At 50.1% G+C, this 25069-nt stretch overlaps 1 protein-coding gene across 2 annotated transcripts; it reads left to right on the top strand.

Annotated features, from left to right (window-relative positions):
• Positions 1-24639, top strand: Cplx1 (complexin 1). Of its 2 annotated transcripts, none has more exons than XM_005077408.4 (4): positions 1-148; positions 1472-1574; positions 19170-19345; positions 22861-24639. In XM_005077408.4, the coding sequence occupies exons 2-4, from the start codon at positions 1544-1546 to the stop codon at positions 23056-23058; spliced, it is 405 nt and encodes a 134-aa protein (XP_005077465.1). In that variant the 5' UTR covers positions 1-148; positions 1472-1543; the 3' UTR covers positions 23059-24639. The 2 variants fall into 2 exon arrangements, with proteins under 2 accessions (XP_005077465.1, XP_012974113.1); XM_013118659.3 differs by having other exon boundaries at positions 21-170.
• Positions 24640-25069: the final 430 nt, after the last annotated feature.

The following is a 25069-nucleotide window of genomic DNA, read 5'->3' as shown; positions in this document are numbered from 1 at the left end:
CTCGTCATGCGGGACGCGGGCGGGGGCGCCTCGGAGTGACGCGCCCTCCTCGCGGTGCCCTTCAGCCGCCGCCGCCGCCGCAGCACAGAGCGCCACATGGACCCCGCCGGCCCCAGAGCGCGCTGCTGCTGATCGTCCGCCCGGGAAGGTAACCGGCGCCCTTGCAGCCGGTGCGTCCTTAACCGGCTCCCTCCTCTCCGTTTCCCAGCCCAGTCTCCCTCCCTGCTCCTGGGCTCCCCTTCCCGGATCCCCGCTTTCTAGCCCTTGGGTCTTCTCTCCAGCTCCTGGGTTCCCTGGCTCTTTCTGGATTCCACGCTCATCAGATCACCCCCGGGGTTTTCCTCAAGGTTGCCCAGCCTTCAGGGCGCTGTCCAACGCGAGGTGCTGAAGCGGCCCTTGGTTCCCTCTTTTTCTCCTTTGAGAGAGGCGCGCTCCGGCCTGAGGCCGCGCTCGGGCCGGGCACCTCGCCCGCCCGCAAAGCAAAGGGTGCGGCGGCCGCGAGAGAACTGGACGCTTCGGTCTTTGCGGAATCTCCGCAGCGTCCTAACCTCTCTGCGGCGGGCCCTGCGGAGCCCCCATCCCCCGACTCCCGGGAGACAAGAGAACTTTAGAAGGCAATTGGCTTTGCGGCAAAAAAGCATCCCTGAACCCCTAGCTTCTGGGACACTATCCTTGCCTGACATCCCTCCATAGTTCCTTGGGGTCTCGTTCCGCAGAGGGAACCCTGTGAAACACTGGATCCCCAGGAACTAGGTGCCCTGGCAGGAAAGACCCTACAAAGAGGGATGTCTCTTGCAGCTGTTGGCATTACAGAACCACCTTCCCAAACGCTGCTGGTGCTTTAGCCCAGGCTGGACATTCTGGTTTGGGTCACCATATCCCATGCAGAGGCAGGTGGGTGCCTCCACTCCCCCTGGAAGACTAGTACCCGGCTATCTCTCGCTCTGATCCGGGCCCAGTTCTGCTCTGGGCCCATTGGGCGGGGGGGGGGGGTCCAGAATCTCCCTAGGGACAGATATAGTTGATGCTAGTCAGAGGCTATAAGGACCTTTCCTGAGGGGCAACATTTATGGACTTGCCTTCCCAAGCCTTCTCCAGAGGGGCCCCCTACCCCACAGCTCCAGAACTGCCAAGCAACCTGAGCAGCCAGAACCTGGGTGCCACAGTGGAGCATTGACCTTCAAACGCCCCCTGGGCTCCGCCCCCGCATGAGGAGGTTGGTGCCAGACGCCTGTAACTGGTGGCCCCAAGTTGTGAGCTGCAGTGGCGGTTAAAAGCTTCCTTCAGGAACCCCCAGAAGCAGCAAGAAAGCTGTTGGTTTGGCTGGGCTCTGGACCCTGCCATCCTGGTCTGGGTATGGGGGCAAAGTGACCCACAATGGATTCTCAGGATGCTGGAGAAAGGAGCAAGGAGTAGATCAGGGTCTGAGGGAAGCCTGGTCAGGGTACCTGTGACCACCTGCTCTCTTTAGGCAGAGGCCGCTGACCACACTTGAATGTGAGATCTGACCCCGGAGTGGCTCCTGAGGAACCAAGCCATCATCATGGAGTTCGTGATGAAACAAGCCCTAGGAGGTAGGAGGGGCCAGGGAGGGGGGCCTGGGGTCGGGACACTATGGACACACAGACAAGGTACTCAGAGACATGCCCCCACCCCTGCGGCAGCGGCGGCGGCACATAAATACACGGCTGCATGACCACTCTGACCTCACACACAGCCTCTCTGGGCACTTGCTTACCACCTGAGTAAACCCAGAGCAGTGTCCCAATACTTTTGAATTCCCTGGGGACTCAAGCCTTGAGATTGCAGACTAGACGTGCGGAGGATGTGCTTTGTATGATGGCTCTGTGCTCTCATGCCATGGTCCAGTGAAGCCCACTGGTCATGCTGAGGCAGATGAAGAGCAGCCGAGCAGCATGGATCAAGGCAGATACCCCCAGGAGGCTTGTGAGCAGCCCCTCACTGTGGCAGTTCTGGGAACAATAGGTGCACCAGGATTGGGTTAGGAAAACAGGATTGGGGAGACCCCAGCTGTGGCATTGGGACCTATGGGCTTCACCCAGGTAAGAGACAGTTCTGTTCACAAGGACAGGAAAAGATAGCTGTGCAACCAAACCCACTCCTGCAGAGAAAAATACGACCCCTTTTGTATTGTTGAGGGAGGGCAGCCACTATTTGAAGGTAATCCTGTCATCCCTACTTGGCCCAAAGCCATCTTTGTAACCAGCAGCAGTAGGATTAGAGGCTGGGAGAGAACAGTGGGCTGAGTTCCTGGCCAGGAGGTGCTAAAACAGTGAGCTGAAGGGTTGCTACCCGTTTGGCCTGCTGAATGAGTTTCGGCGGTTTGATCAGCTCGGGCCTGTAGACTTTGAGATTGCCCTAGGCAGACCTCGTGCTTGTTCAGAGCTGCGTGCTCTGGGTGCCCCAAGCATGCTTGGGTAGCCTCAATACCAAGAGTTCGCCATTTCTACTATTGGAGAGTCCTTGTGGCCTTCAGGGGAGCCTCTTAACTGGTGTATGTCTCAGCTGGAATGTGTTAGGCATCCTTTGCTGATGTGGAGAAGGGAGAGGGGACCGCTTACAGAGAGGAAGCTGGTTGGGGCCTCAGGGCTAAGAAAGGGAGAGGTCTGCAGGGATAGGCGTCTCCCGGGGTGGGGTGTCTGTGACTTCACTCATATGTGATGAAAATTAGACCCAGCATGCCTGCTGAGAGTCCATGGCTGAGGTAGACTCAGGTTGAATCTAATTATAATGATTACATCACCAGGACAGGATTCAGGGACAAGCCAGCATCCTGCATTAGAAGGGGCCTGTGTTATACCCAGAGAGTCCCAGGCTGCTACAGATAATTAATTAGGTGGCTAATTCAGGCCCTGAGGTGGGCTTTTAAAGAAACTGAAATATCTGATTTGGCTGTCTACATAGCTGAAATTAGCTGGGTAATTGCCAGTCTGGATTTCCTCTTTGTTCTACGCCAGCCCAAAGTTTCTCCTGCACCAGCGGCGGGGTGTGCTTCTTGGAGTGCTGTGAAAGCTGCCTGTGTGGAGGGGTAACCAGCAGACAGCGGGCTACAACGTCGCAACCACACACTAGGCTGAACATCACTAAAAACACGACCATGTTTGCTCTGCATTCATTCTGAAGAGATAGGAATGTGGCTCCCATGATGTTTGGTGGGGCTGGTAGTGACTTCCCCACCCCCACTTTCAAACTTGTCATGGGCCCCAAGCTCCTCTCTCTCTCTAGTGTCACCTTTGGTGACTTAGAGTGTGCATGGGCAAAATGGACCCAAATGTAAATGGTTGGAGGAGAGGAATGAGTTCCAGATAAGGGTCAGAAAGCAACAGGGAGTCCAAGACACAGATCAAGCCCCACATAGAGAAACTAGTAGGGCCAAAGGGCCAGAGAGAGGGGATAAGAAAGAAAATAATAGCCCAGAGACAGATATATGGTTCTTGAACTGGGCCATGTCTACTTAGGGTTGCAGGTCCAGGAACTTGTGATCTGTTGCTTCACAAGGCCCTAGATCATAGAAGGTTAGGTCTGGGGTCTGGCAAGATGTGGGTGTGGTTCATGCCTTTGTCATTGCCTGGTCGTTCTAGGCCCGTGCCTAGGCCCCCACTATGAAGCCTGGCGTCAAGCATGCAGCACTTTACAGGTGTCCTCCACCCCCTTTGGCATGTCCCCAATTCCTCCTGAGAGGCGGGCCTGGGCCACAGTGGCATCCCAGAGATGAGACTCAGAGAAACCAAGGCTTGTGCGTGAATGCTGTGGGACAGTGAGCAACGTCCCCAAATTCACAGACTCTCAATTCAGATATAAATTTGCCTCGGATAGTTGTGAAGTTCTAGATAGTTTCAGGTATTTCCTGTAGACGCCTGCCTGAGTTCTGTTGTGTGCGCGCAACGCCAGTGGCCCAGTTGGGCTCAGTCGGCCGCGGCTCCGCCGCTTGCCAGAGGATCTCTAGTCTAGTGCCATCTGTCTCATCCTCTCTGGAGACCATAAGGTAACTTGGGAGCGGGACACAAGCTTGGAGCTCCTACTGCGTGAGAAAAGGAAGATTCCCGGCTTGGGCTAGGGAGACAAACGTCCAGGGCTGTGTGGTTTGTGACGAGCTGAGCAAGCCTGGAGAGTGTTAGTGAGGAGGAGCCTGACCAGATGTGAGGATCCGGGTGTCCCTTCCATCTTCCCTGGGCTGTTTCCCCCTCTCCCCCTCCCCCGCTGCAAATGCCCAGCATCGTGTCTCACCGGTACAGCTTTCTCTATCAGTCTCTCCCGCCCTCCTCACCCCACTTGCCTTGCCTAGCCATGATCCCCCAGCCTCTTTCTGACCCCTGCAGCACTGGTCCCTGGGATTCTTGCGCCTGAAGCTGCTAATCGCAGGGTCTGGTCTTCTTTGTCCCCAGTGTAGCCCTCTAGGAGTCTGGGCTATGCCTTGTGAAGATAGGACCACCAGCAGCGGGCCCTTGTCTTTGCTCCGGAACCGCTGGAGTGCCAGGAAGCGCCGCGCTTGCGGCTCGACTCGGGCGGGTCTGGAGGCTGAGCCACCGCTGCTGACCCTGCTGTTCTTTCTCCCTTATTACCCGGCCCTTTGCTCCTATGGCCTGCCCCATGGCTCACTGACCACCATCCTACAGGCCCTTAGGGAATGGTTTAGGCAGCGGGAGCCTTGGCTAGAGACCTTGTCTGAACAACCTGTGCACAGCCAACTGTCCCATCCTCTTCTCTTCCCTGCAAGTAGATACCAAGCTCCCACTTCGTGACGAGCAACAGCATGGCTGTGAGTGTCCATGCCAGCCAGGCAGGATTGAGGGAGCATTTATTTAGGGCTGAATCATGAAAGAAGCTGTCCCCTATTGACAAGCCTGTTCTTTCCAAGAGAATATCCTTGAGACCTTACCAAGATACTCCAAACCCTAAGTGAACCACTGCCAGTGCTCAGTCATTGAAGGAAGGAGACAATGGTCAGCACCTCTGCTGTCACCTCTGGGTATGACGCATCTGTACAGATCTGTGGTTAAAGGTCTCCTAGAACACTGAGTGTAGGAAGCAGAAAATGGATGAGGTGGCTCAGAGATGCCATCAGGACCTGGTGCTACCCTTGTCTTTTCGCCCATCCACACTTACCCTACTCCTCAGCTTTGAAGTGGCTGCTGCTATTCCCGTATCACTCTGGGTAGAAACCAAGCAACATCCCCGGTTGGCAGATGTTTCTGTGGAATCCTGTGGACGCTTTCCGCTAGGCACCACTGGCTGAAGCAGCTACAAAAGATGAGGGCCATTGTACACACATGAACTCCAGACCAGAGCAGGGCTTGAGTGGATAGTTCTCAGCTTGGCTGGGCAGTCTTGATGCGAGGCCTGCTAACCATGAGCCCTCCGTAGATAGCCCTCCCCATTTCCTGACTCACCCAGTAGAGCAAGCAGCTAGCAAACACTTGAGGACAAAATACCCACACTCCTGTGCACTCAGAGGACACTAGTGTAATGCATGGCGGCAGATCCAGGTTGTACCCCAGAACTCTCAGTGACTAGAAGGACACTTCAGGGAAGCAGCTTCTCTCCCTAAACCTTGAAAGGCAGCCCTTTCCTTAGGAGAGGATACTCCTGGTTGATTAGGCTGCAGATCGACTGAAAACGCCTTAGTCCTGACTGGGGTTGAAGAGGGTGCTGAGCACTTCACTGATTGTCATTCATGTTCTGACCTGTTGGTTGGCAAGAGGTCTTGGCTGGGACTCAAGGGACATCTCACAGCCCTAATGGACACTAGTTCTCAGAAGCTTTGGCTAAGGTTGGTCATTGCAGAGCTAGCTGTGACAGGCCGCCTAGTGCTGAAGGTTAACTGCAAGAAGACCTTCGAGTGAGTCACTGCTGCCTGACGCTAACGAGCCTAACAAAGCCCAACCAACCCGAGCTGGAACAGACATCAAGAAAGAAGAGGCAGCTTTGCAGGCTCCCCCATGGCTCCTCTCCCACAGGGTACCCTCTTCCGTGACCCCCTTCTGTCTAATACCACGGGATAGGAAGAGAAGGGTAAGCACCCTGCTCTGCAGAAACCCAGAGTCTGAGATTTCTCACTATTAGCCAGGGACTTCTTGGAGAGGCCTGTGTGCCTAGAGCACCTCTGGAAGAAGGAGACTCTGTCTGGGGGACAGGAAAGTATCCAGTTGGTCTCACCATCTCTCCAGAGCCATCATCAACTGCTTTTGCTCCACATAATTTAGTTTTCCAATGTTATCCTCATTTATCAGCCAGTGGTCTTAAGAATACTCAGTGTTGGGACTGGAGAGATGGCTCAGAAGTTAAGAGTACTGACTGCTCTTCCAGAGGTCCTGAGTTCAATACCCAGCAACCACATGGTGGCTCACAACCATCCATAATGAAATTTGGTGCCTTCCTCTGACTGGCATGCAGACAGAACACTGTATACATAGTAATAAATAAAATCTTAGAAAAAAAAGAATACTCAGTGTCACTGCTAAGCCAGTCTTTTACCATCTTCTGGATTAGGGCAAGCATCACCGTTCTCCGTTCTTAAGGTTCCAGGGCTTCTTGTTTCATTTTTGCTGGACCTGCATCTCAGCAGGATGAGAAGGGCAGCCCATGGTTCTATAGGGAGAGAGGTGGGCTCTGAGGCCGATGGCACTCAGTTACTTGTGTTGAGCATTGCTACTGGGAGTTGGTATCCATACAGACTGATGCCCAGAGGTGGAGGAGTAGTCAGGCAGGCAGCAGCTGGAGCACAGGCTCTAAGGGAGGCTGGTGCCCTGCTGTCTGCAGCAGCTGCTCCTGGCCTTTGTCTCAGGCTGACATTTCTGAGGTGGCTGCACTTAATGGAAATGCCAGACTCTGGCTTCTAAGCAGGACGGAGGATCTCCCAGGCCCTTTCCTTGGGTCCTACCTCACTATCCCTGACCCTTGTCTCTCTCGACAGAGAATAGACGCATTGTCACCTCTGGTACCTTGAGGTTGGTTGGGGAGAGCACCTGACAGAGGCAGTGGACTGGATCAGTTCCTAGTGACGGGCAGAATAACTGAGCAGAGGGCAGGGATTACAATCACATTCAAGACTGGTGACTGGGCCATCTGTCACAGAGCCCGACTCCTCAAATTTACTAATTGGTGACTTCATCTAATCTCTGTTTCCTCTCTGTCTGTCCTTCCCCAAAAGCCAAGACCAGATACTGTTGTCTGCCTGACATTTCACTCCATAGGAAAGAATGCCAGTAGCTATAGCAGGCGGTTCCAGCCTCCCCCAAAGGGTCTGTCCAGCAAGGCAACCATGTGAGCTCCAGCCAGCTTATAAAGGCTCATAGAACCACAAAAGGAGTTGTGCAGAGGAGTAGTCTTTGATGTATCAGGCTGCAAATCAAGGTAAACAGTGCAGAAACTGAGTATATTCATCCCATCTATCCCAGGACATGAGCTAAGACACAAGGCTTGGAATGAATCTGAAATTAAAACTGACCCTGGTGGGTCCCTGAATCTGCTTCCCAAGGCAAAGCCATAAGGAATCAATGATGCCAAAAGCCTGAATATTGTTCTCAAGTAGATGTCCAGGTCAGGGCAAAGCCCAGCTCATAGATATCTTTCCAGGACCTTTATGCCTCTCTGACTTGAAGACATAGCATGGTGGGATCAGGGACTTCTCTCCAGATCTTTAATACTCAAGAGAAGCATGGATGTATCTACAGAAGCAAGAATAAGAGCAGAAAGCCAGCTTCCTGTGACATCAAAATACTACTTATCCCCTGGGCTGAGGGGTTGGAGACACATGTCCAGCAAGCGTCTCAGTCCAGAAACCTGGAACCTTGCCTCTAGAAAGAAGTTTATTCATTGACCAGAAAGGATAAAAAGATCTTTCTTACCAGGTCCTGAATGTGCGACCCCCTCTCCTATGTGCCATGGGAAATATGTATGCATATTTCCAGGGGAGGGAGAAGAAGCTGGGATTGACATCTGAAGCAAACTTGTTTCTAATTTAAATTAAATTTAAAAAATGACAAAACCAATAAATATATGAGTTGAAAACAAAACCCCAAAACCCTGGAGCCAATTTTGCTGCTGTTCAGTCAGGGCCGGTTCTCTTGGAAGGGCCAGCACCCAGTTAGTGATGAGTCATCACAGCAGTGTGTTGGACCTGACCTCTACCATCCTGACTTTCAGAGGTACTTCCTTTAGGTTTCACTGTTTCATTTTAATACAGAGACTAAATATTTTTTAAAAATCTGCTGCACACCCGGGAGGCAGAGCAGGAAGTTTGCTACATGTGAGCCTACTCTGCGTAGCAAGTTTCAGTCCATTCAGGGATTCGGTGAGAGGCCCCACCTCAAAAACAAACACAGAGAATCAAAAACCCTTTTTGGTGCTCTGGAGACCACATGCCCTTTAAATACATCATTTTTCAGGGTCAAAGAAGTGGCCCAGAGGGAAGAGGTGTTTATTTCCGAGCCTGATGACCTACCTGGGTTCAATCCCTGGATTCCCACATAAAAGAGGAAGAAAACGGATTCTCAAAAGTTATCCACTAACCTCCACCCACACCCACACCCACATGCTCCCCCAGACACAGTAAATAAATAAATATGTAAAAAAAATCAGGATGTGGTAGCATACCTTTAATCTCAGTACCTGAGACCTAGTGAGAGGTGGAGGCCCGTGGATTTCTATGAGCTCGAGGCCTGCCAAGCTCTAGATTAGCAAGAGCAGCATAGTGAGATACTGTTTCAAAAAATAAATAACATTATTTCAGTCCCAACTGCTTGATCCATAAATGAAAAGTCCTTGCCAAGGCAACTATAGGGGTTCCGTGTATGGTTAAAAATGCATTTTAGGCCGGACGTTAGTGGCACACGCCTTTAATCCCAGCACTCAGGAGGCAGAGGCAGACAGATCACTGTGAGTTCGAGACCAGCCTGGTCTACCGAACGAGTTCCAGGACAGCCTCCAAAGCCACAGAGAAACCTTGTCTCGAAAAACCAAAAAAAAAAAAAAAAGGCATTTTAGTAATTTTGCATATTTACAGGTACAGTGCCTACGTTTCACACAAGTACATAGTACATGATTGTTACACCATGTTCAAAAATTTCCCCACTTACTTCCCTGACCCCTCCCCATAAAGACAAGGTCTCACTATGATGTAGTAGCACAGGCTGGTCAAGCTCAGGACTCTTCTGCCGATGTTTCCCAGATGCAGGACTTCCCTGCATTTTCATTCTTTCTTATTCTTTCCTAGTTTTTGGTCTTTTGAGCTAGATGCAGAGGGCTGAGCTAACATTCTGTTTTCTTCATACACAAAAGTATTTTGATGTTCACATCTGATTTTGTGATACCTATGAATTTGTTTCTTTAAATTTGTTTCATTTAGTTTTGCTTTGGTTTTTGTTGCTGTTATTTGTTTTTTAAGATTTATTTATTATGTATAGTGTTCTGCCTGTGTGCCAGAAGAGGGCACCAGATCTCATTATAGATGTCTGAGACCCACCACGTGTTTGCTGGGAATTGAACTCAGGACCTCTGGAAGAGCAGTTGAGGCTCTTAACCCCTGAGCCATCTCTCCTGCTCCTGTTGGTTTGTTTTTGAGACAGGGTCTCACTATGTAGCCTTGACTGGTCTAGAACTCACTATGTAGACAAGGCTGGCCTTGAACTCACAGAAATCTGCTTGCCTCTGCTTCTCAAGTGCTGGGATTAATGACATACACCACTACACACAGCCAACAAGCTTATTTCTTAAAAAGAAAAGTACATTTTCTTATCAAAGTAGTACAGAGTAACAAAACAATACAGGCAACTATGAAGAACAGATGTGAAAAACAGACTCCCATGTATGTATGTGCATCACATACATAGTGTCCGTGGAGACCAGAAGAGAGCATTAGATTTTCTAGAACTAAAATTGTACATGACTGTTAGCTGCCGTGTGGGTACTAGGAACTGCATCCAGGTCCTCTGCAAGAGCAGCCAATGACTCTAATTGCCAGGCATCTTTCTAACCACCCATAAACGATATAAATGAGCAGGTAGGTACTGAAATGTGGGAAGGTCCATGATAGGACTCTGGTCTCAATACATGGATCTGGTCTCATTTCCCTCCTGGAAGCACCTGTGAATGGCGAGTAGTCAGGAACTCTGCGTGGTAGGCTGGCTTAGGCAAACATTCAACCTGCTGGTAATGAGATACAGAATGAATGGTAGCCTAAGCTCCCAGCTTCAGAAGCAGTATCTGTACATTTTCCCACCTCCCTTCCACCCTTCCTGACAAAGGCCTGGGGGGTGTCACAGACAGTGCACTGAGTCAACAGATTCTCCAATCCAGCGCCCTTTAGATCCATTTTAGCTAACTAGAGGAGACCGTGTCAGTTTATGCTGCTGCAGCTGCCTTCTTGGGAGGTGTCTGCAAGCCTCCTCGCACATTCCTACGTAGAGACCTACCTGGAGCTGCTGTCACCTCTGGTTTTCCCTTACAACATGTGGCACTGTGCTCCTGGGGAGTCATCTCAGTATCTGGTGCTTGTGTCACACATGGTAAGCTTTGCCCCCGGAGGAACTAAACAGGACTGCATTTCTTACAAAACCTTTTGTTTGTTCTGTAGTTAATACAACTCTCATTTTCCACTTGGTCCTTTTCTTTTTTTTTTTTTTTTGTTTTGTTTGTTTGTTTGTTTTTCGAGACAGGGTTTCTCTGTGGCTTTGGAGGCTGTCCTGGAACTAGCTCTTGTAGACCAGGCTGGCCTCGAACTCACAGAGATCCACCTGCCTCTGCCTCCCAAGTGCTGGGATTAAAGGCGTGCGCCACCAACGCCCGGCCCACTTGGTCTTTTTCTCTCCCCCAAGCAGCCCTCAGCACCGTGTGTTCATATAAGTGTGGCCATGCCAGACACACTGCTAGGCCTGTTTCTCTCCTCGGAGCCTTCCCTTCTGTCTTCATTGGTAGATTTCTGGACAGTTACTTGGCACGGTCACAGGGGCCTTTCTGAGAACGCTACAAGGAGCTGAAGAGGTGTCTTTGTTCTCCATCATTAGAAACAGTTTGGCTGGGTATAAATTTCCAGATTTGAATGAATTTCCCATATACACTTGAAGGCATTTGTTGTTGTTGTGGTGGTGGTGGTGGTTGATCCAGCTTATGAGGTATCAGGTAAAGTCCCTATCTGTCTGCTTCCAGCCTGCTGCATAGACTTTTAGGGTTTTCTCTCTGATCTCAGTACCAGGAATTTCTGGGAGTGAAGAACTTTCTATGTGTCTTGTTTAATTCATGCTGGTTTGGAGCTCAGTTCCTGGGAGTTTTTTTCCTGTTGCTTCTTTGTTCTTCTCTTCTTCTTCGGCGCTAAAAACTCAGCTGTAGACTCCACTCTGGTTTCTTCTGTTTTGTTGTTGTTGTTGTTTTTCACTATAGTTTTTATTCTGTTTTCTGGGATATTTCCAACATTTCATCTTCTAACCATTGGTCCCAGCACTGGGAGGGGAGGAGGGGAGCAGAGGCAGTTCAAGACCAGCCTGATCTACAGAGTGAGCTCCGGAACAGTCAGGGCTACAGAACAATAACAAAAAACATAAATAGCAAATGAACAAATGATATTATCATATGAAATTAAAATGCCTCTGCACAGCAAAGGAAACTATCAACACAGTGAAAAGACAGAATAGGAGAAATTTCTTGCCAACTATACTTTAGGAGGAAGTTAATATGTAGAGAACATATAAGAAACTGGGAACATTAAACATTCCCTGGTATTTTGAGATGCGCTTCCTATACAGCCCAAGCTGGTCTAGAATTCACAGTCATCCAGCCTCATCCTCCTCAGCACACCACCACACCTGGCTAAAGCAGTGTTTAGAAGGAAACCTCTTTCATGAAACTCTATTAATAAAGATAAGCTATAAACAGTTCGCTTTAGCTTTTAGCGTAAGAATCTAGAGAGATAGCTCAAGGAGTTAAAAGTGTATTCTGTGAATAAAAATAGGAGCAATGAATAAACCAAAGATATATTTGGTAGCAGTAAAGCCCCCAAGTTATATACCGTGGGGCTCTACTGATCTAAAATTCCAGACAACAATTTCTGTGGGAAAGAAGATGAGGTCATCTGGGTGCTTGAGTAGGCACTACGGCTACCAGAAGCCTGTCTTTGGCCTCACAGATTTATATATTCTGATAAGCGCCCCCCCCATTGTGCTTTAGTAGTGGGTTCAATGTGGCATGGTCATGTTGTGGCTATGTGTGTAGACTCCACCTTCCAGCCACAAAGCAAAGCAAGATGACGGAGGCAGGCCAGTAGTCAGATGTGGTGCAAGTTCCTGTTACTCTAGGCCCTCTCTAAAGGGGATGAAAGCTATAGCTACCCCAGGGACACAGAGACCCATTGTTTGTGGGGGAAGGAAACAGGAAGGTTCTGGGAACACACAGATGCTCAGAAGAACGGCACCTTATAACACAGGTACACAAAGGCCACTGTGCCTCTGGTTGACATCTGCATCGTGACTGATGCTTTGATGCTGGGGCATCGCTACCTTCTACAAATGAGCTCCGCTGAACTTAGGTTGGGTTTTCCTGTAGGTTTCCCTAGAAAATGACAGATGACGGTTTCCCTTTTGTTGAATATTGCTATGACCAGTGTGCTGGTCCTAGTCTTTTGGAAGCTCTAGTGCTCTCTCTCTCTCCCTCTCTCCCCCCCCCTTTCTCTCTCTGTTTGTGGGGGGGTGTTTTCCCCTTCTTCCCTCCCTCCATCCATTCCTCCCTTTCCTTCAACATGACTTCTGGCGTTGCTTTCATGCTAATTTAATAAAAATAACCCAGAGGGTTTCCTTCTTTTTTCCCCAAGAACATTCTAAATATCATGGGAATTATCTGTTTCTTCAGTGTTTGAAAGATCCCATCTGTGAATTCCTAGACATTATTCTCAGCTTTTTATAAAAAGAATATTTTGAGGTATGGATTTCATTCAAGATTCCCCATGTATGAGGATAGAAAATTCACTGTACCGTTTGGCTACTGCTTGCTTATTAGCGTGTGTGAGTGTGTCGATGTGTGTGCATATGTGTAAAGAGGCCAAAGAAGGATGCTGAGTGTTCATCTATATGACTGCCACCTTATTCCTTTAGAACAGCAACTCTCGCTGTACCTGAAGCTAGGCTGACTTCCAGCAAGCCGGAACAATCCTGTCTCCACCTCTAACATGCCTGTTATTACACTGATGCTAGCATCTAAACTCAGGTCTCCATTGAGCTACTCCTCCAGCTCCTGTTTGGTCATTTAATTTCCTCTCTGCTTTGGCTTGCTTGCCTTCTTGACTGTGGAGGACGGAGGCAGAGGCATACCTCATCCTGCAGTCCCTCATGGGTTCAGGGACCATGTTCAGGAATCTGCAAGTCAGCTGCTTTCTAGAGCCTATATCATGACCTCATTACCTCTAGTTTCCGTGTTGGCGATGACTATTTTCTAATATCCACAGCCCATCTGCTGCTAGGGAGGTCACATTTGCACGGCCCTCATTGTATAGCGGTGCCATTGCTGCTCATGCTCCATTGGTCCCAACCTCGTGTATGCTTTGGGAAACCTACCAGGAGGATGAGATTATAAGTAATTTAAAATTATATTTCTCCTTTTATTGTGGTAATATATACGACTTTCACTATCTTAATCAATTTTAGGAGCACAAAGCAGTGACATTAAATACATGACACTGTCGTTCAGCCATCGCCTCTGCTTCTGGAATGCGCTCCTCATCTTACCAGACTGAAATTGTCCCGGGGAAACACTTAGCTCCCTATGTCTCCCAGCCCCCAAACTGCTTTTTATTTTCTGCTCCGTGGATGTGAGTCCCTAAGGACTTCACAGCAGCTGTCCTTTGTGATTGGAGCATTCCACTCAGGATAATGTCCCCAGGGTTTCTTCATACTGTCTTGTATTAAAACTTCCTTCTTTTTTAAAAGTGAACAATATGTAAGTTGGGAACAGACCCTTTATTTTTTTTTCTTTCTCCATTCACCTGTGGACTGGCAGGTTTCTGCTTTGCCTCCTGGCTGTCGTGAATGATGCTGCTTGGACCAGGGGTGGACAAATGTCTGCTTGAGTTCCTGTTTTCCACTCAGAAGTGGAATTACTGGGTCATGTAGTAATTACGTGTCTGGTCTTTTTATTATATATGGAAGTGTTTTGCCTGCAAGTGCCCATGTAAGCCACATGCGTGCAGTGCCCTAAAAGACCAGAAGAGAGAATTGGGTCCCATGGAACTGGAGTTACAGGCATTTGTGAGCTGCCATTGTAGGTACTGGGAACTCAGGTCCTCTGTAAGAGCAGCCAGTGCTCTTAACTGTTAAACTGGCTCTTCAGTCCCAGTGCTTGGCCTTTTGAGGACCGACCAAACTGTCTTCCACGGGCTGAAACACTCGCTACACATTCCCAGCATAGGGTTCCACTCTCCCCACATCTTCACCAATACTCCCTGTTTTTTGTTTTTGTAATACCTGCCCTAGTGTAGTCTTGGATGTCCTGGAACTCACTTTGTAGACCGGGCTGGCCTCAACTCACAGAGATCCTCCTACCTCTGCCTCCTAAGTCCTGCCCATCAAGTTTTCTCCTTACTTTCAAAAATGGAGTCTGTGGTGTACTTTAGTGCACACAGCAGGCCTATTAGAGTGCACCGGGCAGCCCCTCAACCTCCTCTAGGGTGCTGACAGTTCTTTTCTAGGTGTTCCATATCTCCAAGTGCACTGTAGCCCCAGATGTTCCCTGGTTTTATATGGTCATGTGCCCAAAACATCCCTTGTCTCTAGACTTGAGATAGTAGATATCTGGGGGTCCATGTCCCAACAAGAGCCATTTTGACAGATGGCTACGGTGGGAGGCCTAGGTAGAAGGATGTGCATAATGGTGTCTGACTGCTTTCCCAAGCCTCTGCCACTAACCCTCTTTCTCCAAGTACTGACTGTGCACCTTCCCCAGCAGTGGACATGATGACATTTAAAACATCTGCAACATGACCACCTTGGAATTATTTATCACTATATTGGCCTTTCTAGAACTCTGTGTTTTCAGTCCTTTTTGTTTTGTTTTGCTTTGCTTTGCTTTGATCCACGGTCTCAAGCAGCTCAGGTTGGCCTCAAACTCATTATTTATTTAAGATTGGCCTTGAACTCATGAGCCTCCTGCCTCCACCTCTCAAGTTCTCATGGCAGAAGCAATGTCCGACAAATGGAAATACCAAGCCAGAAGTGGTGAGGCACACTTGCAGTCTCCACTTGAGGGGTGGAGGCAGGAGGTTCATCGGTTCAAGGCCAGTCTTAACTAAATAATGAGTTTAAGATCCTCTCTCCCAATATTACATTGGATTTTCTTTTTCTTTTTTTTTTTAACTTTTAAAGTCAGGGTTTCTCCGTGTGGCCCTGACTGTCCTGTAAATCGCTCCGTAGATCAAGCTGGTCTTGAACTCAGATATCCACTTGCCTCTGTGTCCCGAGTGCTGGGATTAAAGGTGTGCACCACAACCCGGGCAAGACTAATTTGTTTGTTATTTCTTAGGATGATTATAAGCCCCTCCACTTTGTTTTTCATTCTTTATGATTAGAGGCTGCAATTATTCTTCCAGAACAGTTTTAGTCACAGATCTTATTTTTAGGCAAATAATCTGTTCGATTAGGCTAATCAAATCATGGAGTGAAGAATTTGGGATAAAAATCCCTTTGTCTACACCGAAACGTCCAGATTTTCTCTGTAGCTTCTGGGGGAGGGGGATGTGCTAACGCCCTATGTAACACTACCAGGTGCATGCAGGGTCCCGTGACTCACTAAAAGCCAGAGAACAACTGCAGGGTGTCTGCTTTTTACTGTTTTCAAGCTTTTTACACCTTCAGTTTTAATGTTCACTTCAGTTGAAAGGCAAACTACAGGCTTGTTTCTAATATTTGAACCTCTGTGGCTGTAAGTTTGATCTTTCGTTTAGAGCTTGTAGCTTGATTTTAGATTGGAACCAGGAAACATGGTTTCTACCACCTCTGGTTTCAGTCTTTTAAATTGTATGCTCATTTGAATTGTGGTATGTCTGGTGTTTATGGGGTACATATATAACTGCTACAGGAATTGGTCAACTAACTTCCATAGGTCCAAGGCTGTTGCCACCCCAGACAATCCCAATGTTGGCTTCTCACCACATAGATCAGCCCACACTTACATTTACATAAATAAAAGTCATTCATTTCTGACTTTTTTTTCACCATCATCAAAGAGTCTGAGTGTCTTCCATGTTATTGGGTGTGTCAACCAATGGTCTACTTCCTCGACTGTGTGTTCCCTGGTTTAATTGTCCATTTGCCTGCTGATGGACAGATAAGTTATTTTGTTTTTTTCTTTTTTTGGTTTTTCAAGACAGGGTTTCTCTGTATTGTTTTAGAGGCTGTCCTGGAACTCTCTCTGTAGACCAGGCTGGTCACAGAGATCCGCCTGCCTCTGCCTCCCGAGAGCTGGGATTAAAGATGTGCTCCACTAACTCCCGGCAAGTTATTTTGTTTTTTAACTATTGCAAATAAAACTGCCATAACTTTTTTGTCCCAGAGTACATGTGAACTTAAGTTTTATCTCCGTTGGGTAAACACTTGGCACTATACTTTTTGAATGGCATTATAGGTGTATTTAACACTGTAAGAAACTAATAGTTCCGCCGGGCGGTGGTGGCGCACGCCTTTAATCCCAGCACTCAGGAGACAGAGGCAGGCGGATCTCTGTGAGTTCGAGGCCGGGCTGGACCGATAGCCTCCAAAACAATACAGAGAAACCCTGTCTCGAAAAACCAAAAAAAAAAAAAAAAAAAAAGAAACTAATAGTTCCATGGCAGAGTGCTTGTCTGGCACATGCGAGGTCCTAAGTTCAATTCCAAGCACTGGGGGGCAGGGCAGGGGCAGGGGGGAGGCAAAGAAAGAGCAAACTGACATTGATCCATGTCCTCTGTGTCATCGGCATTCCCACCAGTACTTGTTGCTGTTTGTACATTGTATCCAGAACCTGCACAGCCAGTCTCTACTTGTTGGTGACTTAAGCTGCAATTCCTGTGACTAAGCATCGTTTCCAACAGCCAGTTGTACCTTTCGACATACTTATTTGCCATATGCATAAGTTCCTTGGTAAAAGATCTGCTAAAAAAACCTTTTTCACCTATGCATGTGTGTGCGTGCGTCCATTTGTCAGTATGAGTGTGTGAACGTCACTTTGTGCATGCACCACAGCGCCTGGGGTCACCCAGCCTTCCAGAGCTGCCTCCATGGTCTGAGGTCCCTTAACAAAAAGTAGATCTTCTTTTAGAGCCCTGAGCCCAAGCAGGAATCCCTGGCAGATAGGAAGGTCCAGGGAAGGCCCAACAGGCACACTGCTACATAGTAGCACATAGTTGACATTCAGTAAAATGGAGATTGCAGCCTATGTGATGGGTGGGATGCGGGACAGGCCTCAACAGGCAGCCACAAGCCACACTGCTGCCAATGTCACACTCCAGCCACACTGTTCATCTTCCTCTAGGTCAGTGGTTCTCAACCTTCCTAGTGCTGTGATTCTTCAATACATACCAGTTCCTCATGTTGTTCTGAACCCCAACCATAAAATCATTTTCATTGGCTGGGCGTTGGTGGTGCACGCCTTTAATCCCAGCACTCGGGAGGCAGAGGCAGGCGGATCTCTGTGAGTTTGAGGCCAGCCTGGTCTATAAAGTGAGTTCCAGGACAGCCTCCAAAGCTACAGAGAAACCCTGTCTTGAAAAACCAAAAAAAAAAAATCATTTTCATTGCTACGTCATAACCATAATTTTGCTACTCTTATGAATTGTAATATAAATATCTGTGTTTTCTGATGGACGGTCTTAGCGACCCATGTAAAAGGGTCATTTGACCCCCGTCCCACAATGGGTTGTGACCCACAGATTGAGAACCACTGCTCTAAGAATAAATATAGATGCCAGATTCAGTTCTCTCTGCTTTAGGATGCCAGCACCTCTCGGAGGGAGAAATAATTATGAGCCTCTCTCACTTGCATGTAAATGAGCTTGTTCTAGTAGGGAACAAAATTTACATGAAAGCCATCAGGATTGCTAGGTTTGTCCTTGACTGCCCCAACACCAGCCAGAGACAGCTGTGCTAGAGGCGGACAGTCTCCAGTGACTCACCTGGAAAAACTGTTGGAAGATCACTCCCTGACCCAACTTTCCTCGAGTCACTGACCCAGAATCTCCTTTGCAAGTTTCTAGAATCAGCCGAAGACTGACCAAGAAGCTCATAATGTTCAGTAAGATTCATGATCGGTTCTGTTCGGCAGATGCCTATCATTTCGAGTTGGTTCTCTGTCTCTGCCCTGACAGTGGCAACGATATGCCTTTGGTCTCCTCACACCCTTTCACCTGTGGTAGAGTTTCAGGCAGCCAAAATATCTCACACAGAGGAGGGAAGACAGCTGGCTCTGCTCTTGCTTGTCATGGTGCACAGGGTTAGCTGGTACTCTAGAGAAACAAAAACCAGTGAACCAGCACCCACGCTGACATCCTGTGGGGCTTGCCAGGTCCCCATCCTGGGTGACACGGTGTCTGGGCGCAACAGGCTGAGGATTGCTCATTGGGCCAAGCTTTAGTGTGTAATTATAGCCTCTGTCCCACAGGCTAAATGTAACGGCCTTTGGGGTGGTTTTGTAGGGCCTGTGACTCAGGGACTCATGAGAAAAGTGGTGCCTAGCGCAGGGGCAATTAGGGTCTTGGTGCTGAAGACAGGCAGCGCCTGCTACAGTCTGGGTCATGGATGCATGCCTGTTGCTTACTTCACTGAACAATATTGCCCACCAGACATCTGCGCCCTGCAGCTCATCATCCATGTTCTACACATCTGGATTCTCCTTCTACCACCTTCCAGAGCCCAGTCCTCTGCAGGACACAAACCCCAGGGAGGACATACGCCTCCCTCTCTCAGGAGCACATGGATGAGCGGACACACCCAGGGCACCCAAGCACGCGCGCATACAATAACCTGCTCCTACACAGACAAGTGGCATATGAACATGCAGCTGCAGCCCAACCGCTCACGCATGTAGACGGAAGTGCACACCCACTGCCTCCCTCAAGGGATGGGCACCCCGGGACCCATGGCTCCAGAAAGGGCTGAGAGCACTGACTGTCCCTGCCTTACCTCTGCTGTTGTTCCCAGGGGCCACCAAGGACATGGGGAAGATGCTTGGGGGTGATGAGGAGAAGGACCCTGATGCTGCCAAGAAGGAGGAGGAACGGCAGGAGGCGCTGCGGCAGGCGGAGGAGGAGCGCAAAGCCAAGTATGCCAAGATGGAGGCGGAGCGTGAGGTCATGCGGCAGGGCATTCGAGACAAGGTGGGCATCTGAAGGGCGCGGGGAAGGGAGCCGCAGGTGGCGGCCGCAGCAGCCTTCTGAGGGCTGACCTTCTCTACTCCACGCGTCAGGACTGGTTGCTCTCCTAGAGTTTTGGACCCTAACCCAGAAAGAAGGCTCTGAGAGAGGGACAGGGATTGGTTGAGCTCGAAGTCGTGGTGGGTCGGGGAAATCGGGGCCGGAGGTTTCCCCTTCACCTTTGCTTCCAAGACTCACACATGGTGAACGGGTGGCAGCCTCCCCGTTCTCGGTCACCCTAGCGACTGTCTCCTGTGGGTGGGGCAGCCAGAGAGCCTTGTGCCTATCTATTCATGGTAGGAAAACAGGTCCCACATGGAATCCTGAACTGAGGCTCCCGTACAGCTACATCTTTCAAGAGGACGACCTCTTGGCGCACGCCTTTAATCCCAGCACTCGGGAGGCAGGGTCAGGTGGATCTCTGTGAGTTCGAGCCCAGCCTGGTCTACAGAGCGAGATCCAGGGCAGCCTCCAAAACAATACAGAGAAACCCTGTCTCGAAAAAAAAAAAAAAAAAAAGAGGATGACCTCTGCCCTCTTCTCCCTCAGGTCTTACTGTAGCTAGTCAGGTAGTAGTAAAGACTGGACAGAACCCTGAAGAAATGGTTGTCTGTTTGTCAGTGATACTAGCAGCCCGTGGGAGGACCCTGCAGAGGAGCCCAGGCTCCTGTCCTGCGCTTCTGGGGAGGGCGGAGCCACTGTAGACAATGTGCAGCCCTTCCCCCTCACAGGCCGGGTGCATAGTGGGGACAGTTATAGCCCACACAGGAGAGAGGCTCCAGACTGTGAGAAGAAGCACATCATCTATCTAGATCCTTGCTGGCTTTGTGGAGTGGGTCAGCAGGCTCGGGTGAGCGAGAAGCAGAGAGTGGGCCGCGTAACGCTCCAGTCCTGGACTTGATGAGATGCTGGACTGCAGAGTGGGCAGCCCAGGTTCTAGGCCCTTCCCTGACTGTGCGCATACATCCACAGCGGGTTCCCTGCTGGGGAGTCAGTGGTTGGGACCGATCTCTGAGACTGGTGGGAAAGGAAAGCCGTATCTCCTAAGGTAAGTAGAGGGAGACAGCCGTTAGGTCGCAGGACACACTGGGTCCTTGATCTCACAAACGGGTGGCCGGCCTCCCCTTTCCACCCACGTTCCGCCCTCACCCCACACTTGGTGCCGAGCGCTGTTTATGGGATCCGGGCTGCGCACCTGACACCCGCCTTGGAGCACTGTCACTGGACAGTTTCCTGGGCCCTGTAGAAAGTGCCCGCTCATTTTGCTTTGACTCTACCTTCCAGAGCCAGTGAGTTACGCATTGTGGCTAGCAAGATGTGCTGTGGGCCATTCGAGCGACGTGGGGGCAGACCCCTAAATTAACCGTAATACGTGAGGATGAGGATGAACAAGAGAAATACAGAGATGGAGAGTTAGGCACAGAAGTTCCCAGAGGGAAACAGTTTAGAGGGAAGGACAGAGAGCCAAGAGTCACAGAGGTTCCTCCCTAGCCAGAGCTTAGAGGGAGTAGCCATCCAGGAAGGACAAAGCAAGTTTGGGGTAGGGTGCTATGCTAGACGTCAGGTGTGCGGTGACCCCCAACTCCAGGGATGTGGCTGGGTTTTGGATACAGGGGAGTCCTGTGACTGCCCAAGTCCCCCGAGGAAGTTCCTGCCAGATACCATCCCACCCACAAAGGCTTTGCCTTCCCAGTGTTTTACAAAAATAAAAATAAAAATGGATTCAGCCAGGCAGTGTTGGTGCACGCCTTTAATCCCAGCACTCAAGAAGCAGAGACAAGTGGATCTCCGTGAGTTCGAAGCCAGCCTTGTCTACAGAGCAAGTGCCAGGACAGGCTCCAAAGCTACACAGTGAAACCCTGTCTCAGAAACAAACAAACAAACAAATAAACATGCTGGGATTCAAGGCAGACTCTACAGGGCACCTTCTCCGCTTCTCTGTTTTCACACATTTTCCTGGAAATTGTGGAGAAACTTGTAAAATGGAGTTTTCTTTCCGGCCCTCCAGTTCCCGAGTAAGCACTCAGAGGCTAATATTAATTGTAATTGTTTGGCCAATGGCTCAGGGTTGTCTCAAGAGGTGGGGTGTTTCCTGAAGAAATGTCCGTACCCATTAGGAAGTCATCTAAGCGGGTGCTCGGTTTGCGTACCCACCATCTGTTTGTGCACACAGACAGGTTTGCACACACACACCTTCAGGTTTGCATATGTCCCACCTGATTTGTGCCTGCTTCCAGCCCCCCCACAGTGAACTATCTGTTGAGCCAGAAGGCCCAGGTATAGAGCTGGGGTGTTTTAGCCCCCACTCTCAGTGATGGTGAAAGCTATGCACGTACTTACCAGCTAGAGCTGTTGGCTCTTACCGCTGATAGCCGCTGTAGGCTTCTTCTTAACAATGTTCTCAGGTCGGCCGGGCATTGGTGGCGCACGCCTTTAATCCCAGCACTTGGGAGGCAGAGGCAGGCGGATCTCTGTGAGTTCGAGGCCAGCCTGTTCTACAAAGTGAGTTCCAGGGCAGCCTCCAAAGCCACAGAGAAACCCTGTCTCGAAAAACTAAAAACAAAAACAAAACAATGTTCTCAGGTCTTCTGTTATCTTCTATATATCAGACCCCTTAACCCAGTCTCCAGTCTTCACCTGGCTCTGGAAGCTCCCCAGGGTACGCCTCTAACACACCTGACTGACACTTCCTGTGGTCCTGTCCTTGGACAGAAGCTTGCTTCTACACACCTGACAATAATGAATACCTACCTGGCATGGGTCAGACTGGCATTTATCACTGGAGTCCAGAAGATCAGAACAGGCCACACCAGTGGAGTCTGGCTCTGGGATGTAGCCTGGGTGGCATTCTTGAGCAGAATGACCGTGACTTTCCCTACGATACAGCTCAAACTGGCTGTAGCCTCAAAATGACCTTGAACGTCAATGGACAGACTGGCCTTCAGGAAAAGTGACCAAAGCAGTAGTTATACCTGTCTGATCACACGCTGGCTCCCAGTGTAGTCTTAGGGTCAGGGATTGCCCATAGACCTCACCTGGTCTATGCCTGCTGCTCTTCCCCTGGCTGGAAGTTGCTCTGGCCTGACCTAGTTTCAGGATAGTTATGAACCACCTGGCACCGGTGCTAGGAATCGAACTCAGGCCCGAGTCTGAAAGAGCAGCAAGTGCTCGTAACTGCTGAGCCATCTCTCCAGCCACCCCCCAGACTCTTTTACATCCCACGTGTCCTTCAGGGCACCTCTTAATTGTCCCATTTTCTGGGTGGTCTTCCAAAAACCTGAGCAGGAGCCCTGGGGAATAGAATGGGACTCAGCTGGAGTCTTCCTTGGCCATGAGTACCACCTTTCAGGGTCCCCGGTTGGTTTCTCCAGTGCAGGAGGGACCTGGCCTCTCTGGGTATTGCATCATCAGTGTCACCCAGGCTGGGGACTGGGGAGGGGGTATGGCAAGTCCTGCCTTGACTACCTTTTCCTTCACAGTACGGCATCAAGAAGAAGGAGGAACGTGAGGCCGAGGCCCAGGCAGCCATGGAAGCCAACTCAGAAGGCAGTCTGACTAGACCCAAGAAGGCTATCCCACCAGGCTGTGGGGATGAGCCAGAGGAGGAAGATGAGAGCATCCTGGACACTGTCATCAAGTACCTGCCTGGGCCACTGCAGGACATGTTCAAGAAGTAACAATACTGGGTCAGCGCCCGGAGCCCTGCCCATTGTACAGACCCCCTCGGAGCCCACCCCCCCCTCAAGGGATGTTGGGAGCAGATGCAGCCCCCCCCTGCAAAAATAAGCCATAGTCCTAGATCTATCCTGCCCATGTCCCCCTCGCGCCTCGGGAGCCTCTGGCCGCCCCTCCCCGCACTGCCATCGTTGACCCCACCAGGCAAGGGTGTGACCCCTCAGGCCCCTGTGCCGTGCATCCTTGCCTTTGGGTGGTTGGACCCCTCCTTACTAATCTTGAGTTCACCATCCCCACTGAGCCTGCCCAAGGTCGGGCCCCCCGAGGGCCAGCCCTGACCACCCCTGGGGTGCCATTCTTCTGTGGCTGGCCACCAGTCAGGGCCTAAACTCAGGAGCACAGCCATAGCGGGGTGGGACTTGGGGAATGAGCAGTGGGTGCCTGGGAGCCCCAGCCCTTCCCTGAGCCCATTGCCCCTGTTTCTGGACTTGTCGGACCTGCTGGACCATTCGCTCTGTCTTCCTGTCTGTGCGCTACAACCCTAGTCTTCACCGGCGGCCCTTGCATATCTTGTCCAGCTGTCTCTTTCTCTGTTGCTCTGCAAGGTTTGGCTTCTTAAGAGTGCCACAGCCAGGGGAAAACAAAGCAATAGTTTGGGCGGGCGTGGGTGGGTCTCAGACACACTTTGAGTCCCTTAGCATCCTCTGTAATGCACACTTTTTTTCCAGAGACCCATCTCTCTCCCTGGCGGCCTCTTGTCCTCTTCACGGAGGTCAGACAGTCTCCTAGGGAACTCCTGGCTTTACCACTAGACACCTACCTTCAAAAAGGCCCCACTTGCCTAAAAGCCCAGGGCTCTGGGGATCCGTGTGCAGAGCAGAGGGCCTCAGGATCAGGTGTCTCACCCTCTCCACGATTCCTCCTCTGAAGGGCTGACAGTGGCCAGTAAACGCTAGCTTCTGGGCTTGGGCTGTGGTGTTCTCTTCTGTCCGTGGCCCAAGGGCAATATGACCCAGCTACTCCCCTTTGCCCAGCCAGCAGCCATTGTTCTTCATATTTGTTTAATTTCACATTATAATATGTTGAATCTCAGGTAAATGAGGTCTGTATTTGATAAGTTTTACCTTGACAGAAAGGCCAGCCTGGTCTTCCCGACCCTTCCTGTCCACATTAAAACTGCATTACGTGTCCATGAGTTTTGGGCCAGGTGTGTGGCTTGGCATTGACCTTCATGACCTTACATAGCTCTTTAGAGAAGCCATAACAATTAGACTGCAATACTAATCAGAACGCCCTCTGCCCAAAGAGATGGAGCATGCTCGGCCCACAATACCTTGCTCACCTGGGCCACTCTCTGCACCTCTTGGCTGCTTTCCGTGAACTGGGAAGCCAGCTCTGGGCAGGTGGCCTTCTCTTGAGTTTAACCCTGCATCCTGTTCCTAGCGCATGGGACACCGGGCCGCCGTGCTTAGTATTGCCCATGTGTTACCTGTCTGTCTGTCCTTGTGCCTGCACCTCCTGCATGTCAGAGGCCTCACATGTTTTCTCTGAGGGAATCACAGCCAATAAACAGTGATTTCACACCGTGTGGCTACTCCTTCTAAGGCTACTACTGTTCTCCCTGGGCTGAGGGGAGGCTGGGACAAATACAGGATGTCCCCTAGGTCCTGACTCAGATTTACGGCTCCAACTTATTCTCCAGAGGGCAAAGCTGTCCTTTCAGGATCCAGCACGCAGGGTGAGCCTCCGGTTTACAAAACCTTTCTTCCTCACAGTTCTGCCAGGTTCTGGTAAATCTAGACTATACTGCTTCCCAGGCCCGAGCCCACCAGGATTTCCACAGCTCTGTTCTCCCTGCCCAGGGTGCTGAGGCACTAGCACTTTTTGGGATTACTGTCACCTCTTGCGAATGGGAGGGGAGTGCTCACAGGACTTGCCAGCTCTCTGTCCCGGCATATTTATTTGATCAGACCCTAGTCTAAAGAGTAGCCCATCTACCTCATACTGTGGATC

This window comes from Mesocricetus auratus, unplaced genomic scaffold (assembly GCF_017639785.1).
Source record: "Mesocricetus auratus isolate SY011 unplaced genomic scaffold, BCM_Maur_2.0 Super-Scaffold_100031, whole genome shotgun sequence".
Taxonomy (NCBI): domain Eukaryota; kingdom Metazoa; phylum Chordata; class Mammalia; order Rodentia; family Cricetidae; genus Mesocricetus; species Mesocricetus auratus.
Note: the sequence above shows the minus strand (reverse complement) of the source record. Positions and strands in the feature narration are given on the sequence as shown.

Excerpts from the sequence above, each read along its gene's own strand:
- Cplx1 (XM_005077408.4), top strand. The coding sequence starts at position 1,544 with ATGGAGTTCGTGATGAAACAAGCCCTAGGAG. Across the intron at positions 1,575-19,169 it reads GATGAAACAAGCCCTAGGAG|GGGCCACCAAGGACATGGGG; the intron begins GTAGGAGGGGCC and ends TGTTGTTCCCAG. Across the intron at positions 19,346-22,860 it reads GGCAGGGCATTCGAGACAAG|TACGGCATCAAGAAGAAGGA; the intron begins GTGGGCATCTGA and ends TTTCCTTCACAG.